The sequence below is a fragment of the Delphinus delphis genome, chromosome 13 (genome assembly GCF_949987515.2).
Source record: "Delphinus delphis chromosome 13, mDelDel1.2, whole genome shotgun sequence".
In the NCBI taxonomy this organism is placed as follows: Eukaryota; Metazoa; Chordata; class Mammalia; order Artiodactyla; family Delphinidae; genus Delphinus; species Delphinus delphis.
The window spans coordinates 32255611-32274747 of record NC_082695.1 but is presented as its reverse complement, the minus strand read 5'-3'; the positions used below and the strand labels follow the sequence as shown (position 1 = coordinate 32274747).

The 19137-nt window shown below is 42.4% G+C and overlaps 1 protein-coding gene across 1 annotated transcript in view; it reads right to left on the bottom strand.

Annotated features, from left to right (window-relative positions):
• L3MBTL4 (L3MBTL histone methyl-lysine binding protein 4) overlaps window positions 1-19137 on the bottom strand; it is a 302262-nt gene that overhangs the window by 100137 nt on the left and 182988 nt on the right. Inside the window, exon 13 of the mRNA XM_060027767.1 lies at window positions 967-1140. Within this exon, the coding sequence (XP_059883750.1) occupies window positions 967-1140 (174 nt within the window). The remainder of the gene's footprint in view (window positions 1-966; window positions 1141-19137) is intronic.

Here is a 19137-nt window from a genome sequence, read left to right as displayed (position 1 = left end):
ATCCACGCTGGGACTGAAGGGTGAAAGGGCAGAAAGGGGGTCCTGGAAAGTCTGCCCTCACAGAGAGGCGCGCACATTCCTCTCCCACGTGCTGGACGGGAAGGGCAGGGCTGGGCGAGGGCTGTGGGGGGCCGGGGGTGGGTGATGGTGGTCCGGAGAACCAGCAGCCCCTCCCATAGCAGCTCCTCGAAAGCTCAACCTTGAATGCCAGCGCCTTCTGCCTGCAGCGGGGCCTGAAAAACACCCACTTCTCACCTCTGCCGAGCCTTTCATGGCTCCATCTCCGTCGGGTCTCCAGTTGTTTACTTGTAATTAGATTCTCCTGTGTTTATAATTCCCAGCATGGAGGATGAAACTTTTATCTTAAAATGTTATTTATTTACTCATTTAGGTTAAAAAAGAGCAAATAAGGTTGCATCTGTAGCTTCTTAGAAAATGATTATAAGTAAATAAAAATTGAGAACTGATCCTTAAAGTCATAAGTTTACATTTAGGAACAAAAGGATGATGTGCCATTGATAAATCGAAACAGGAACTATTCAGAGTAAGGAAATCGTACCTGAGGGACTTTTGGATTAAAGATGACAAGTACCAGGTGAGCAAGGGGATCCTGATGGGACCAAGAGGATGCGAACACTGGGCCACGTGCCCAGAGAGATGCCACCTGTGAGATGACTCCAGAGATACAGGGAGTCTTACAGAATTTACACGTGAGATTTGCTTTCTGTTGCCTACATGTAATATCTACACTTAGAGGTAAACTCAAATTTTTGAGGATGAAGTAAGAAAAAATATTTTTCAAATAAATGTCAAGGCTTAGATGAATTCTATGAGCCAGTGAACACAATAATATACAGAATAAAGAAAGATTTTGAAGAAACACAAGAAACTATTATTACCCACAAGTTTGTTCTTTTCTGTTCTACACACTTTACTCTCTGGTTCACATTTTCAGAAGTTCCTTACCTGGACTGGCTCTTCACCTTTTCATGTTTTCCATTGAAGTTCAAACTACAGAGGTTTTTCGATTTTGAATGTGCAGAGTCTGAGTCCACGTTTGCCTGTGTTTGTTCTCGCAGACGATCTTGAAGCGTTGCCTCCTTTTTCAAGTTCATGTCCGAATACGGGCAGCCAAAGGCACTGGTTTGTATAAAAATGAGAGCACAGGCGTCAGTTTAGGGTGATACATCAGGGCTGTACTGTCATTGCAACAGACATACATCCACTATTGAAAAGCTGAATAGAGACATTCTCCTTTCACTGAACACACTCAGGTTAAGTTTCTTTTCATATCGTCCTTTGCGAAGATCTCAGGTGCCAGACCATAGACACCGGTCAGCAGATATTACAGGTACAGTCATCAGCAATACGGTTTTCACAATCTAAAAAACTTAAAAATCTAAAGGACTTCCCTGGTGGTCCAGTGGTTAAGACTCTGCGCTTCCAACGCAGAGGGCTTGGGTTCGATCCCTGGTCGGGGAACTAAGATCCCATATGCCGTGAGGCCAAAAAAAAAAAAAAAAAAAAAAACCTTAAAAATCTAAGAATAACCTAAAGGTGTACATCCAATGGAGCAGCGAAAATGTCATGTAAACACCTAACTCAGTTTGTATCCTCCAATATTCAAGCTCTAATTTGACTACCTGTATCACAAAATACTATGGGGTAACTAAACATCTTTACCAGTAATCAGAGAATATCATGCTTTTACTTCTTATCATTCATGTACCCAGAAATACTGTATCTGGATGACTGCTTCATCCTCCTGAAACCAGCTAGGAAGTTTTGTGTTTGAACGTGAAGGGCCGGTTGTGGGTGAAAGAGGAGAGACCACAGTCAAGGCTGAATCCTGACTCCAGGATGTGTTAGGAGGCTGACAGCAGGCTCAGGGCAGAGGCTCTGGCTCCTGCCACAGGTGATCGGTTGTCTCTGGTAGATTTCTGTGCCCACGTTCCTGTCCCCAGAGGCCCCCAATCTCTGTGCTGCCGGGAACGAGGCAGATGCTGTCAGGGGCCAACCAGGCAAGACGGTTCCCCGCCCACAACCCTGAGGGAGCTGGTCCACCGAGCTCCAGTTCCCCTCCAGTGAAATGGGAAAATCAGATCCAGCTCCTACGGGCTGTTGTGACCACGAGGAATCACAGACACACACACACACACACACACACACACACACACACACACACACACACACACACACACACACACACACACACACACACACACACACACACACAGTAGCTGCTCTCATTACGACAGTGCTGTCATCCTTTACATTTGGGGAGCACAGACTCAGATGCATCAGTACCTTGGCAGTTGGCTCTTTTTTTAGGAACTCACTTCCTGCTTACTATAAATTTGCTGGTATATGGTGCACAATAAATCCTTTCTGATATGTGAAAGTTTGCTTTTGGTATTTTAAAGTCATGATAAAATCAGGGAGCAATGCAGTTTTCCTCTGTTTTACAGTAGATTTGAGTTTTCCAGGGAGCACTTATACACAGTCTAACCTCAGAGGACTTTAGTACCAACCTGGATCTAGAACGGGCCTTCTGGACTTTGGGATGGGGTGGTTCTGATAACACACCAGCCTTGCCCAATATGCCAGGGTGGACCTGTACTTTGCCAGACAGGGGCGCCCCTGTGGATGCATGTTCTGTAGTTAATATTAATTGGCACTACTTCTTAGTTTATTCCGTTATTGATTCAACAACCCACTAACTGAGCATGTGCTACATGCTAAGCACTTTGGAGAATATAAATCTAGTGAAGAAGTTGGGATATATACGAATAAATACAATTTATAATAAGAACAAAAGCTACCCCTATTGAGTGTTTACATGGACCCATTGCAATACAAGGTGTTTTACATATATTATCTCTAATATTTAGTACTAAATACCCAAAGATGGCATTGACATATTTTTTTCTAGGTTAGAAAACAGGCTCACACAGGATAAGCAATTTCCCAAAGTTACCGGGCACCTTCTTGGGAAACCCCAAAATAAATCACTTAATTATTAGCATCAATCACGTGGGCAGAAGTGGGAAAACATTTTTAGCACCATCAAAGAAAAGGAATGTAATTTTTGTGCAAAGTGTAGCCAAGGCAAGCATTCACAGGGAAAGCAGTACAGGGTTTGCCACGGTTAATGTCTAGGGGAAAATAAGTCAGCCCATGCTGGCTCCTGGGTGAGAAGTGCAGAGGTGATAAAGCAGTTTCCAGCAGGACCAACTGGTTTAGGCTGCAGCATATGAGATTTAAGGGAGATTTTTAGAAAGAACTTTCTGCAGATGAAAATTGAAAGGCATTAGGCTAACCTAAGGGAGATGGGGAAATGTTTATTTTAAGCACAGCTGAGTTTTCATGAAGACACTACCACTCAGAAGCTTTGCTATCCATCTAATATATACTCCCAATTTGAGATTTTTTTAATGATCATTACGGTCATGAATTTTCTAAATTCCATGTAATTACCCCACATGACTAGTACTGCATGACACTCCTGCTGTCTCTTCCTCAGGCTTATCTACCCACGATTGTAGAAGCTACCATTCATCCTCTTGCTCAGTACTTGCTTAAGCTGAAATTTTGTTTCCCTCAATCTTCATTCATTAATCAATCTTTTACTCATTTAAACATTCATTTATTTCCTAATCCCATTCTAGCTCTTCTTTGTCTCTCAGGTACTCAGGCATGCAAGACTAAATGCAACGCCTCGGAGCATCCGTAGAATGGAATATTTCTCGATTGTGGGAGGCGACGCACATGAGAAAGTATCTCAGGATTATACAGATCAGAAAAAAGCATGAAGTTCAAAAGCATATACTGGGTTGGCTAAAAAGTCCGTTCCAGTTTTTCCGTAACATCCAAAACGAACTTTTTGGCCCACCCCATATTAAATGACAAAAACGTATTTTGCAGAAGATGCTGGTGGAGAACCTGAAAGAAGATAATGATGGGAGACAAAGGGAAGGTACGAAAGGAACAGGATGAGGGGGCTTTCGGTTGCATTGTCTGCACCATTTTCCACCTGGGCTCTGCTGTGAACAAGCTTCTGGATTGCAACACTGTGCTTACTTGTGTTCAATGCAGAGAAATATTTATGTTAAAGAGATGACATCCCAAATGTCAGCCTGCCCTCCTGCACATGTAGACCCTTACTCATGCGCGCACACGCGTGCGTGTGCGTGTGTGTGTATGTGCGTGTTTGGAAGAACATACGTGACTGCATAAATCTGTACACATAGGAAAAATCTGATTGAAGTGGTTGTCCTAGGTGTGATACAGCTACTTAACGCTTACTTTTGATTTAGCCAAATACTGGGGGAAAAGGTTCCGAAGACACAGTCTTTTTATAAAATTGCTGACATAAGCTGAAATTTCTGTGACTTAAGGCTCTGTTGGTCAAGGTAAAATGATAGCTTCTTGACAGACAGGTAAGTGGCATATTCAAATTTAAGCTCATAATGGACCATGATAAGGAGGCATGAAAACCGCAGGCCAGGAGGGAAGGCCTGAGAGGGCGTCCTGGGGGAGGCGGGGCTCTTCTGATGCAGCAGACCAGCTCCCCATCCCTCCTTAATTCAACATGTGTTTGCTGTCGGCAGGGAAAGAAGGAAGAGAGAGCAGGAACTATACAGTTTTTAAAAGTCAGACACAGTAGGATATTGGGAATTTTATACAGTTCAACCAAATAATTTATAAAATATGTCAGGCCCAAGTTCATCAGCAAGACAGATGAATAGAGGGCGAACGCTAAATAAGCAAAAAACTGCTAGGCAGCTGCAGACAAACTTTAAGAGAGATTTCTGGAGAGACTGAAAACTGAGATCCTAGTAGCCCTCCTGATAAACAGAAGGGAACATAAAAATGGCTGCCATTAAAAATACTAGTTTTGCTTTTCAGAATATTTAAGTAGAATTTTTAACATCTGAGGAGAAAGAGAAAAATAAGGACGCAGCAGCGTCCTTGGGGGCTCTGCTGCTGGTTGTAATGGGGCAGGGGGCGGGGAGGGGGCGCTGGAGTGGCTGGCACTGAATCACGGCAGGTGGTGTCACGCCCGGGAGGGTCCTCAGCCTCTCAGTTCTCCTTCTTTCCACAGCAGGGGCACCTGATTCCACAGGTCGGTGCAGTTTCCTCGTATTCTCAGGACCGGTCCTGATCCGAGGGACAGAGGCCCTACGTTCCTACTTGGCACTTGCCGGGCCATCTCCCATTAGGAGGCCCTCTGCCTCCTAATCCCAACCTAGGCAGCCAGGCCCCCCGCTTCCCCGATACCAGCTGGCCAGTCGCCTATGTGCTTCTCCCCCTGAATTATTCTCTCCTACTGTGCTTTACCCACTGGCTGGGATCCCACCTTCATTTTGGATTCTTCCCGTGCAGCTCCAATTCCAAGAGTCTAGATAGCACCTGCTGATTTCCAAACCCTTTGGACTCCAGGTTCTGCACATCCAACCACATGATCATCTTGTATCTACAATGTTTTCATCTTCTCATACCCAAGCAGCAAGTGTGGTTCCTGCTTGTCTCTGACTACCTTGTTTTGCTGAAAATAATGGGCCATGATCTGTCAAATCCCGGGAGATGGACAGTCTGGACCACGAGGTTATAACTAAGCTGTCACCACACGCCTGATTGGTAGCTTCCCAACCCCTGTGCAGCTACACCCTCAGGGTGGCCGGAGGGGCCTCAGGCACCAGAGTCCTTCCAGCCAGAGCGGCCTCCTCCAGACTCTGAATTCCCTCCCTTCCCAAGTACTGCTTAGCATTTTCTCTCTGTGACATGACGTTATAAGGGTAGGGAGGCGTTACAAATTTAAGCAAAATGGCAAAGATGAAAGAGCCCCTTGGGTGCTGTACTTCAAAACATAAATAAAAACACAGAGGTCAGCAATATTTCAGGAAGAGTGTCAGGTCACTGACAACATTTTTGCTGATCCAGAAAAGTGAAGTCATCCCCAAAAGGCAAGTAGCTCCCAGGAGGAGCCCTGATCTAGGAATATGCCCTCATGTAGCCCAGGAATTAGGGATGTAGTTAAACTGTAAAGAGTTCTCTAATGCAACTAAGCCACCCCTCCAGGAAGCCCACTGCCTTTTGTATTTTAGTCTCAATTATTTTATTATCCAGTTATATTCTTTTCTTTCTAAGACCTAGGTAAGACAACCTATCTAAGCTGAGAGGTTACATGCTAAAGTCTCTTCGCTTAGGTTCAAAACGTAAGAATTTACTTGTTGGAGTGAGTGGGGGCCTCGTATTGGGAAGCGCTCCCGGAAGAGACTGTCTGAGGGGTTGGCCTCCCACAGCAAAGGCGGCAGGAAAGTCCTGGATGCTGCCCCTGCCAGAGGGTAAGGGGCTGCGACTCTCAGAGAAGGGGGTCAGCCAGGAAACGGGAGGAAGCAAGATAAATACTGCCTGCCTTGCAGCCTGGCCTTGGGCCCTGATGACACCAAGATCCCCAGCCCGCTGGCAGGTCCTACATCCTACCTGCCGCGTTAAGAGCAGCACCCACCTCCCACCCACGATGTTCCCTGGTGAACAGAAGACCATTTGTCCTCACTGCCATCTAACTTTAATATGTGGGTAGCTTAAACTTACATAGTATGTTAAATGAATATCTTTTATTTTTAAGAAAATATTGATTTCTTGGCCAATGGTATTGAAAGGCACGATAAACACTGAAATGCAGGTTACTGGAATTATAGAATATCTGTAATACTTTCTATGGAAACTTTTAGAAGCTAACATAGGACTTAAACTGTTACCGATTTTACTTCTATGAGGATTGTGAGCAAGTATAAATGAGATATATATACATACAGAGACAGAGAGAGAGAGAGAGAGAGAGGCCAGGGATATAGAACAGGAAGGTTCCAAGAATACGTTATAGTATCTACTGAGGATATAATGCAATTTCTATCACATTGTTCTCAAATACAGAGATGAGCAAAACCCAACTGGTATATGTAAGATTCTAAGGTCTGAGTCAATTCTCTTCAAATTCCTGAGGCTTTAAAATGTGTTTACCTAACCCCCCGCCACCCCCCAAAAAAAGAAAAAAGTGAGTTTACCCAAGATATATTACAGTAAACTTTCTAACTTTTGTCCATAAAATAGCTGATATTGTCACTTAATTGTCATTAAAAATACTACAAAATTTAATGCACACAGTAAGAAAAATGTATGAATATTAAGAACAAAAGTTTCATAAGCAGAGTTAAAAGAAGTCTACATCTATATAACTCAGACTTCAAAGAGTTGGATGAAACAAATTTGACTCCAAAAATACTTTTCTGATTGACATATACACACTACTATATATAAAATAGATAACTAATAAGGACCTACTATATAGCACAGGGAACTCTACTCAATACTCTGTAATGACTTATATGGGAAAAGAATCTAAAAAAGAGTGGATATATGTATATGTATAACAGATTCATTTTGCTGTACACCCGAAACTAACACAACACTGTAAATCAACTATGCTCCAATAAAAATTTAAAATAAAAAAAAAAAATAAAAATACTTTTCTCTGGGGTAATTCAGCCTGTAAAATCATCCTACGTATTATAAACTTGCTAACATGGCCAGTTAAGAAGTTAGAAGAGAATTACTACTCAAGTTAAGCACTGAAAAGCACAGATATAAGAACTAGAAAACTGTATTAAAGCTACTAGTACCAGAGGCTTGTTTTTCATTTCCTCATCTATAAAATGGTGACAGTACAGGGATTTTTGTGAAAACTAAATGAGACAATCTAGGCAAGGTCCTTGTATAGTGACTGGCACAAATTAAATGCTCATGAGTTTTTAATTTTAAAAAAGTCATTCTGATACAAAATATAATACTAATGATTCCTTTTATTTGTGGTTATTATAGTTTTCATTCTAAAATTTCCATTTATTTCTCACTCTCCTTCTGTTAATATCTGCTTTATAAATTCAGGTTCTCTAATGGTGACTCCATATACATTTACAATTGTTATATCTTCTTGATAAATTGACTTTATCATTACATGATGACCCTTGTCTCTCACAACAGTTTTGGACTGAAAGTCTATTTTATCTGATATAAGTACAACACCTCTGCTCTCTTTTGATAACCATTTTCATGGAATATCTTCTTCCATCCCTCCACTTTCAGCCTACGTGTGCCCTTAAAGCTGACGTGAGTCTCTTGTAGGCAGCATATATTTGGAACCTGTTTTATTAATAATCTATTCAGTCACTCTATGTATTTTGATTGGATAATTTAATCCATTTACATTTAAAGTAATTATTGATAGGGAAGGACTTGTTAATGCCTTGTTAATTGTTTTCTGAAGGTTTTATATTTTCTTTGTTCCTTTCTTCCTCTCTAGTTGTCTTCCTTTGCAATTTGACGATTTCTTTCTTCCCCCCTGTGGTACGCTTGGATTACTTTATCTTTTTGTATCTACTACAGGTTTTTTCTTTGTGATTACCATGAGGCTTACATAAAACATCTTAAAGTTATAGCAGCCTATTTTAAGCAGATAACAACTTAACTTCCATTGCATGTAAAAACTATACTTTTACTTCTCCTCTCACTTTTCATGTTACTGATGTCACATCTGCATCTTTTTATATTGTGTATCCATAACAAGTTTCTGTAGCTATATTTATTGTTCACATCAGTGTGAACTGAATAAACCTGGGCTATCTTGTGCCTAAGCAGCATATCAGTTTCTAAAGAAATAAGTCATAAAACTGTTCAAGCATACAACTTAAAAAAAAAGACTGAATATCTCAATCATCACAGGACTTGCTCTCAATTTCTCATCCTCCTACCTTAATCAATGTCCCCCAGGTCAGCCCACGTGGGCTTCTCTCTTTCCCGTCTCCCTATTTAGCTATCCCAGATTGAATCTTTCCTCCTAGGAGCTGCCTCTGTCCTTACAGAAAAAAACACCTGCCCCTTTTTGCTTCCTGGCATCTCTACCCATCATCCAGATGAAACAACAAAGGCCCAACTGCAGAGGTGGAGAACCAGCCCCCTCCTGGAGAGGACTCGGCCCCCATCACAACCTAGCCTACTGGGATCCTGATATGGTATTTGGAATATTCACAGATTTTAAACTGATAAAGACAACAGTACATCCCAAGGTTATGAACCCTGTTGGTGTATACAGAAATAGATTAAAAATTAAATGCAATCTACACTTATTTTTGTTTCATTAGAGATATGAGCTTAGTCATTTCATTAATGTTAGTTCTAATACCAAAAAGTCAGACCCAACATATGACATTTACTTGGTATGCATTAGGAGATACCCTTTGATTGTGTGCAAAAATGTCATCTGAACTGTTCTGTTGTAGTTAATATTTTCAGTAAACTACACAGGGAAGGAAAAATGCATCAAGAGTGAATGTTAAAGTGTGTGTGTCTGTCTCTTTCCTCTAAAGTACTTTAGTGTATTGTTACTAGAAACTTCCAAGGTATAAACTATTCTCAAGGAATATGATCGTATACTAAATTGTACACTAATGGCCTTTAAAATTTTATGCTGTAACCAGCTTACTGTACTAAGTAATTTGTATAATCTATACATGGAGAATATCTGATAGAATCTACAGTTTAAAATTTCTAACAATATTATCAACATAGTTAACATTAAGCAGTAAATTAAATAGTAAAGTGATGAATATGCTACATTATTAATCCAATCAAAACAATTTCAAGTGATAAGTGTATGTTTCCATTATTACGATGAGTGTTTCTGTTACTATCAGTTGTTTTTACCCTTTTAATTTTAATATTTTGGTGAAGTGATATGAACATGTCAATATTATTTTTTTATAGCTTGAACTGTCAAATGCATTTTAAATTGGAATATTCTGGTTTGAAATACATTTAATTCCTGCAAAGGTCTTGAAAGTGTTTTTTCTCTTTTTATAAATACGCATTGTTTTAAAACAAAATTTCTCTTAGAAGTGAAAGTCTTTCTCAGGACAGCTGTCTGAGGAGCACCTGGAGAAAAGTTCAACTCAAAAATGCTCCAAGCATAATTTTTAAAAATTATCCATAAGTTAAAGGTATATATTTTGGCTATGGATCATCATGAAATAATCCTATTTTTTGGATGGCTTTAAATTCAATTTAAGTGAAATTGTAAAAGTTATTTGGGTATGCGTGAAGGTATGTTTACATATGTGTATATTTACATATACCCACATGCATCTAACCCTCATGTTAAATGCTAATATTGACTCAGTGTCAACAGGGCATTCACATGTTGTCTTGAGATGTTCTCAAGTCACAACTCCATCAACTTGACAAACCTATGAGCTAAGTTTACGAGTGTAGTCTGTGTGATGGAAAAGGAAAACCAAACTAGCCCACGTCAGAGAACAAAGCACCCTTCGACCTAAGTCCTCCAAACTCTAACAGATACAAGAGGATTTGCCAGAGTCCTGCTGCCCCTCCCTCCCCTGTAAGCGATGCATTAAGGAGTCTTTTGGAGAATTACAGAGCATACATTCTGGATCGCTATTTAAAGAGATGACCTTTTATCATTCCACAGTCTGCAAATAAAACCTCTTCTGTAGGTTCAAATACATATAGGCAGGCTCCATATTGAAGATATTGTCAATTCTCTTCCCCCTAAATTAGTTAACACACCAAAGGCAAACGTCTAATGTAATTTAATGTGTGTAAAGCAATATCATCCTAATTAGAAATAAGAACAAACATTAGGAATCTCACTAAATCTTGAAGGGAGGTGCTAAAAAATTGTGTTTTTTAATTTAAATAAACAACATTGACATATTAAAGATTGGGGGCATCCATGTAACTGTGGATAAAGACGAACACATTTCTTTCAAGAAAATATGATTCAATACTACTTTTTCTGCCATAAGCTATTCTGAAATACTGTTTGAGTAATTTGTTTCAACTATTAGTTAGTGAGAATCAGCATGTAGAATATTTTACATAAGATGACCAGACTAATCTAAACTAGATAAATTTTTTATTTCTACTAAATTTAGGCAGTAAAATTATTTAAAAATTTAAAGAGAGAATGCCATCAAAACACAACTTGATTAGTCTAATATTGATAATAATATCTAAAACAGACTATAGTTCTACAGTTTTTACTCTGTGCTATACCCTGACTTAAGCTCTCTTTATATGTTAACTCTTTCAAGTCTCACAATATACTATTATCTGCATTTTATAGATGAAGAAACTGAGGCACAGAGAGGTGAAGTAAGTCATGCAAGGCCACAGAGCTAGGAAGTTGTAGAGATGGGGTTGAAACCCAGGCAGCCTCATGCCAGATCTAGGCTTTGAAATACTATGCCAAACCGCCTCTGGGATTAGACTTTTCTTTCTTTATTTAGTGCTCTGTTGGGTCTTTGTTGCTGCACGCAGGCTTTCTCTAGTTGCGGTGACTGGGGGTTAGTCTTCGTTGAGGTGCGCGGGCTTCTCATTGCAGTGGCTTCTCTTGTTGCGGAGCACGGGCTCTAAGTGTGCAGGCTCAGTAGTTGTGGCTTGTGGGCTCTAGAGTGCAGGCTCAGTAGTTGTGGTGCACGAGCTTAGCTCCTCCACGGCATGTGGGATCTTCCTGGACCAGGGCTCGAACCTGTGTCTCCTGCATTGGCAGGTGGATTCTTAACCACTGCGCCACCAGGGAAGTCCCTAGACTTTTCTTTGAATACATTAAACACAAATAAAAATGATGGAATACCTGACATCACCTTGTACATAGTAGGTGCTTTGCCAAACAGATGTTGATGATGTTAATAAATTTATATAACATCTTTGGCACTGTTGATTATACAAAAAAAAAAAGTAGGGAAATTAGAACACTTTGAGAGAATTTAAGCTGTTTAGTTTTTTTTTTTTTTTTCAATTTCATTCCAAAATTTACTGAGTTGCTGCAAGAATAGAACATGTGGTAAGAAAGGAATTCTTTAGAAACAAAGACACGTTCTCTGCATGGAATAAAATGTAACGTGAAGAACTGGCCATCTGGATAATTTTTTAGTGGGACAAGCTGTAATTTATAAAATCATGAGAAAGGAGAAGAAAATAGAGAAGAGACAGGCTTGATTTTCTGCCAGAAAAAGATTCTGAATTCCATCCTAGCATGTTTTTAAATGAGAATTTAAATATTCATACCCACATACACACAAACATTCCATCTACACAGCCAGATAAAACATTCCACCTAACCCGGCTACACAAGAGTCCAAGCAGCCCCCTGTGTGCGTGGAGGCCGGGAGTACAAGGCAGAGCTGCGGCCACTTCCTTCCATTCGTGAACACTGACCGGACGCCACTGTGTGCACAGCTCTGTACTAGCCGTTACGGAACCCAGCGTACTGTAAAGCGCCTACCCCAAGGGACTTTGACCTGAGGGTCAAAAACAAACGAATTAAAAATCTAAAACGCAAAAGCAGTGGATGTTATATTGTGGTTTATTGTTATTATGCACAGTACGTGTTTAATACTGATATAACCATAACAATAGGAACACAGGCTTCTTAAACATTTAATATGTATCCAGGCATGATAAGAGCGTATCACATTATATGCGTTATTTCATTAAACGGATAAAATCTGGGGAGGGAACGTTTTCATAAAGTTGTTTTTGCTCTTGCTGCTGTTGTTTATTAATTTAGGACCGAGGAGGGCACAGGGGCAGGTTCTTGAAATAGGACTGGCCTCCATCAGTCCCAAGCGTGGAGACAGAGATGCATGATCCCGGGAGGAGACCAACTGGGCTGGGAAGCAGAGCTGTGGAGACACTTCCTCACCATATGGGGGCCCCAAGAGTTTCAACTGCCTGGAGATGCGGGAGGTTCTTGAACTGGGAAAGAAAGGTCAAAGGTCGGGAAGGTTATCCTGGCAGCTCTGGCCAAGAGAGGGCCAGCCTCAGGGATGGGGGGTGAGGCGGACGGGATGTGGACAGCAAGTAGGAAGAGCTGGTTCTGACTCATACTGTAGAAAAATAGCCAGTGGGGCTCGGAGCCTTATTTAATCTGGGAGTCAAACACTGAAACATAAATGTCTTGAGTGTGATGGTACAGGTGGGGCTAAGATAATGTCCTCTGTTGCTAACATTTTAAACCGCAGGACTGAGGGATCCTTCTGGACTCCTTCTGCAGGTGAGCAGGGACAGACAGCCTCTCAGAGTGAGAGGGCCAACACACACTGGGACTTCGGGGGTCTTCTGCTTTGAGCAGGAGGCCTTGGCCCTCCCGTGTTGTCCCTGTGGAGCCAGACACCGCAGGAGCAGTCCAAGTGGTCCGTAGCCTCCAGCTGCAGCAGGCTGGGGACAGATTTCCTAACAGCCTTACGGTGGTGTGAGCATGTGTGACTTCCTGCTGAAGAGCACCCTTCACACAAGAGAGACACGGCTGGTGAGGCTGGGGTGGGGGGAGGAGGGGAGGGGTCCAGGCAGGAGGTGGGGCTCCGGCGTGGCCCTGAGGGTAGACAGTATTTGAAAAGGCCCAAAAAATGTGCTATTGTCTTTAATTTTGTTAATTACCATCTTTTAAAAACTTGCTCTACAAACATACATAGTTTCAATAGAAATGTTCCAGTTGTACCGGTCTGTTGGCAAATCTGCCTAGATAAGCTGGCATTTTAAGCTCTATATATGCATTAGTTTTGCAATCTAAGAAAGCTGAAACTAGGTCCAGTTTGCAATAGCATAGATTATTCAGGCCCATAAACCGCTCTCAGTGTGATTCTGTAGAACCGGATCTCAGAGCTAGAGGCACTGACTGGCAGCCCGTCCTGAGAACCGAGTGAAGCAGAGTCAGTCTCAGGGCAGGTGGGCTGTTCCCAGACTCGGACGCGGAGCAGGGCTCTGCTGGTCGTTTCCCTTCCCTCCCCGGAGCTTTCTGGGGAGGCACCTCCACTCCCAGCCTCCTCCTGTGCTCGGTTACTGAAGCTTCCAAGGGACTGTGAGTCTGTGCAGATGCACGTTTTTGGGGAGAGCTGAAGGCAGAGATGTTCCGCAGGAAGGAAACTAGTGCAGGTAACTCAGGGTTTCTTTTGAGTCTAAAACATGAACCCTTCTCAGTGGTATCATACATTGGCTTCTCCCCGATAAAGACTCATTTTCTTTTTCGACCAGTCGTGGGCCACTTTTTAAAGCAGCACTTGACAGGAAAGACGAAAGGATGAAATTAACCCATGACTTTACCCTGGAGGTGGTTGTTCTTTGGAAGTTTCTTTGAAACTTCAGGTTCTAAATGTTCGCTTTGTTGGATTTTTAAAAATTGTTTAAATCTCTAGACTCATTAAGTTTTACTTTTGACAGTGTGTCAGACTTCAATTTCTACTCCATGCTTTCTATCCACATGCAAGCTTTACTTATCTATTTAGACCATGAAAATTACTAGGAATTTTACTACCTTAGGACCTGAACAAGGTTTGACTTGTCCTTATTTTAGATTGTAAACTATATACTGAAGTTTATGTTCTTAGAAAAATTATCGTATATAATTTACAAATGATAAACTTTCTAGTACAGAATGTTAGTAGATGTTTTCCCATTGCAAACCATCAACAGTTTTCTCTATTTCCTCCTGGTTTTATTGTTTATACCATGTCTGTGGGCACGACTGATGCAAGTGTGTCCATGCACGGTAGAGGGATGCGGTCACTGTCACCAGCACTGTCACGGAGCTCCCATTTCGCTGTCTGGGATGACCCGCCTCCTGCCAGCCTCACTCTCTGAGATGTGCTCTCTCCCCTGCAGGTCTTTTCTGAGGGATTAATAAATAGTATTCCAGAGCCTGTTTGGAGTTGAAATCCTTTTGAGAATCTGCTGAACATCGTAGATTCCCTAGCTGACAGATGCACATGTGCAGATACAAACAAGTGTGGCCCATACTTTCACTGACTTCACAGCTCCCAGAGGCTGCCGTGCGTCCAGAAGATGCCTGGGCCAGTCCGAGTCTCAACATACAGACGGTCGCCAACAGATTCGGTTCTCCTGACCTTCTCATTTTCTTTAGAAATGGCAGAGGTTTTCATTACTTTTTCATACTTTCCTGTGGTCTCTTTCTAATATTTTCTTATTCCACTGAAGCAAAGAGAAGAAAAGCAGAGGGCCACCGTGCCTTCTTGGTATCCCACGGGCGCCACTGCCAACAGAATCTATATCCAGAACCAGTGTGCAAACTCAGTGTGATGGAGGGGCGACCCTCTTAGGCATTGGGCTGCAGAGCCGAGATGTGTCCTAAGGTGAATTTTTACTTTAAGTGCAAAGAGATGACTTGAAGGTGGTGAAGTATGACAGCTCAGTATTCACTAAGTCCTTTGCAGGCTGGGAGTGTCTCTGTTTCCAGAGGGAAAACTCTAGTCCCATTTATGCCCGAGACCCCTATGGTTTCAAACTTTAACCTTCTGGAGACAGAGCAAATAAATGTTCTCTCTGATATGCACATCAGCACATTTACGAGTCAGTTTCTACACACATACACGAGTGCTTGCCCACGTCTTCAGAAGTATCTCGGTGGAGTGTGTCACCGTCTAGAGCCTACAAGGAACATTCACGGGCCGTGTGCACACTCCTCGGTTGCACGAAAGCCTTTCCCTGCCCATGTTCTCTGTCTGAGCTTTGTTCTACGTTGATATTGAGTAACTCTATCTCCGCGTTGCAGAGGATGTGCATAGTTTGAAATCTCTACTCCATATAGATTTGAGTCAAATTAAGAAGAACAGTTTTTTTTCCTGAATCTTGAGCAGTACTTAAAACACAAAAAGAATGTAAGTTATATTTAAAATATGGCAGGTATATGCTCTTATTAGCTGGAAACTTAAGGAAGACTATAGTGCCTAGGATGTCATAGATACATTTATAGAAAAAATTGGTTTTTGGAGAGGATGTCTCTTCTCAAAGGAATTCATATTTAAATTAATGAGAAGTAATCTTTAAGATGCATGATTGATAAAATACCTCCTTTTTGAATCTTAGTACATTTAGAAGTAACCAAGTTACATAGCGAATTAGGGGGAGAAATTGCCCTACAATGTCTGGAGATGCTCATGGTAAATGACAAATTCTTCCATTAGTGTTAATGAACTGTGCCTGGTTAACTCCCCAGCACATCAGAAGAACAGAGACAAAATCATCCGTCCTTCATATTTAATTCAATTTGTTTGTATATTTGTTGCATCTTTCACTTGATACTTCCCAAAAAGCAATTTCAGGAGAGATAAAATTATGAGAAAATACTTTATAGAATCGGATATACTGATAACAAAACAAAGGTGGACAGGAGTCTTCGGAGGAACAAAGACTATTCTCTCATGTTCTATGCGTGTCTGAGTTTTATCTGATTAGAATTAAAGGCTAACATAGTCATACACAGAAATGGGAATTGCTCCTTCTGCTTTCAGAAACTGTGACAGAAGAGAACGAAGGCTCAAAAAAGAAAGCATTTTCAAAATAGTTCAAAAATGCTATTGTATAACCACAAAAACCGATAGAGCTTTGTTGCATTTAAAGTAAAGCTATGACACAGATAAAACTGGAGGGATGTGTGAAAAAAAGCAAATGAAAACCAAGGAGTAACAACTTGTATTTATGGAACATTTCACTTCCAAAATACTGGAGGAATCACAAGTAAATATGTAATAGTGGGGGTTTCCCTGGTGGCGCAGTGGTTGAAAGTCTGCCTGCCGATGCAGGGGACGCGGGTTCGTGCCCCGGTCCGGGAAGATCCCACATGCCACGGGGCAGCTGGGCCCGTGAGCCATGGCCGCTGGGCCTGCGCGTCCGGAGCCTGTGCTCCGCAACGGGAGAGGCCACAACAGTGAGAGGCCCGCGTACCGCAAAAAAAAAAAAAAAAAAAAAAAAAAAAGTGATAGTGGCTCTCACAGGCTCCTTGGAGTCCTCTGATTGCTATTTTTCCTTATTTGGTAAATACAAACAAGAGGAATGGAAAAGGATTTCTCAGAGGTATTCACTGATTCATCTGTTTGAAGAGCACTAAACCACACTGCCTTCCTCTGTGCCACTCCTGGGGCAGTTTTCTTTTCCTGTCCTACCAATCATGGACAGCTCAAAGACAACTTGACTTTACCGTCACAATTATTTTTTCCCAAACTGGATATTTAATGCCCAGATAACAGTAAATATGAAACAAGGCGTTTTAAATTGCTCCAGTGTACACTTAAGTATGGAGGATCCTGCCATCTGGAACACATTTTCATCACCTCTGTAATATCCACGGTCTACCTACTTGGAGATGACGACCAAATTCAAATGCAAATCCTGCCCCTCTTGTCTTCTCTCCTTCTTCCTTCCCAAAATATTAATTGAGCACCCACCATATGCCAAGAACTGTTCTAGGCACTGGAGGTGCAGTGATGCACATCTCTCTCACACACACACACACACACACACACACACGATAAATATGTATTCTGATGCAGGTAAATAAAGCTGGAGAGAGAGGCGATGCTCACGTGTTTGGGATGTGCCCTCACTGAGTGAGGGGACGAGCAGTGCCGTTCCTCTGCCAAGAAACCACCCCCTGCCCCTCCCCCTCCCCACCTCCCCCCGCCAGGCGCACCTGGCTTGCTCCAATCACGTTACAGCCTGAACATCGCTTCCTCTGGGAAGCTTTCAGTGACGGCTCCACCACTAATTAACCTCACCCTCCCGTGAAACCGTAAGTACTCGTCTGTGCTTCCTCTAAGAGACTCATCATTCTCCACTTTGTATTAAATCATCTGTATTCATATGTTTCCTACATTTTCAACCTCATTAGACAACAAGGTCTTTTTTGAGAGTCATACACTCCCTTTATCACTTCTTGCAGCTTCTACCATAGTGCCTGGGACACAGCAGTATTTCAACAATGTTTCTGGAATAAATAATTAGTCCGTGCTGTGGTCTGAATGTTTGTATCCCCCTCCCCCCAGTTCATATGTTGAAATCCTAACGTCCAACATGATGCTGTAGGAGGTGGGGCCTTTGGGAGGTGCTCAGGCCACGGGAGCAGAGCCCTGTGAAGGGATCAGTTCTCTTAGAAGAGGCTGCACAGATGCCTGGCCTGTTCCACCAGGTGAGAACACAGCCAGCGGATGGCAGCCTGAAGCAGGTAGAAGGCTCTCACCAGGCTACAACTGCGCTGGCACCTTGACCTTGAACTTCCAGCCTTCAGAACTGTGAGAAATACATATCTGCTGTTCATAAGCTACCCAGTTTGTGGTATTTTATTATAGCAGCACAAACGGACTGAGAGAGTCAAGAAGGTCACTGAAACACAATCCAATTTCCAGAACTGCATCACTCGTTTCTCAATAAATATCTGCTGTTTGATTTACTTGGAAGATGTCTTTTGTTATTTCTTTCTTTATAATTCTTAAATATATTTTTTTCAAACTTACGAAAGCTGTTTTATCACTTTCCACCACCTGTGTGCCAGGCACTTGGCTGGGACGCAGGGCTCAGTGATGGTCAACGCATCCGCCTTCAGGGATGCCATCAGTGCTGGAGAAAGACAAGCCTGCAAGTGTGTGGCAGGTACACCGGGGGTTGGGGCCCTGTGCTGAGGGGTAGGAGGTCGCACTTGGCACAGAGAGGGGGCAGCCATGGAAACTGTCTAAGGAGTGACGTCCATGTTGCCCTGTGATGAGTAGGGTCACCAAGTGAAGGGAACTTGGGAACAGGAATCACGAGAGGGTTTCCAGCAGCAAGAGAAACATGCGGGGACACTGCGAGGCTGGAACCTGTACCAGTCTGGAGTGTGAGTGGGCCTTGTAAGCCATTTGAATTGTTTTTGTAAGGAAAGGAGAGCTGCTGAGTGGTGCTTCTGCAGAGTGGTGAGAGGGTCAGCTCCCCATTGGGGAAAGGCCAGCCTGACCACAGCCAGGGCAGCAGAGTGGAGGTGCTGGTCCAACCAGGAGGGCGCCAAGCAGGTCCCTGAGGAAGAACAGCACGAGCCAGGGCAGCAGTGAAGACACAACACACAGACGCACTGGAGAGCACGGAGGAAGCAGAATCTGTGGACGAGACTGGGTGGATGGCTGAATATCGGGGTGTGAGGGGGGACTGGGTCAAGAATGATTTCCCACTTTGCTAGCAGGGTAACTGGAGAAAGGAGCACCCCCCCCCCCATCATGGAAATCTTGGTGGGAGAGG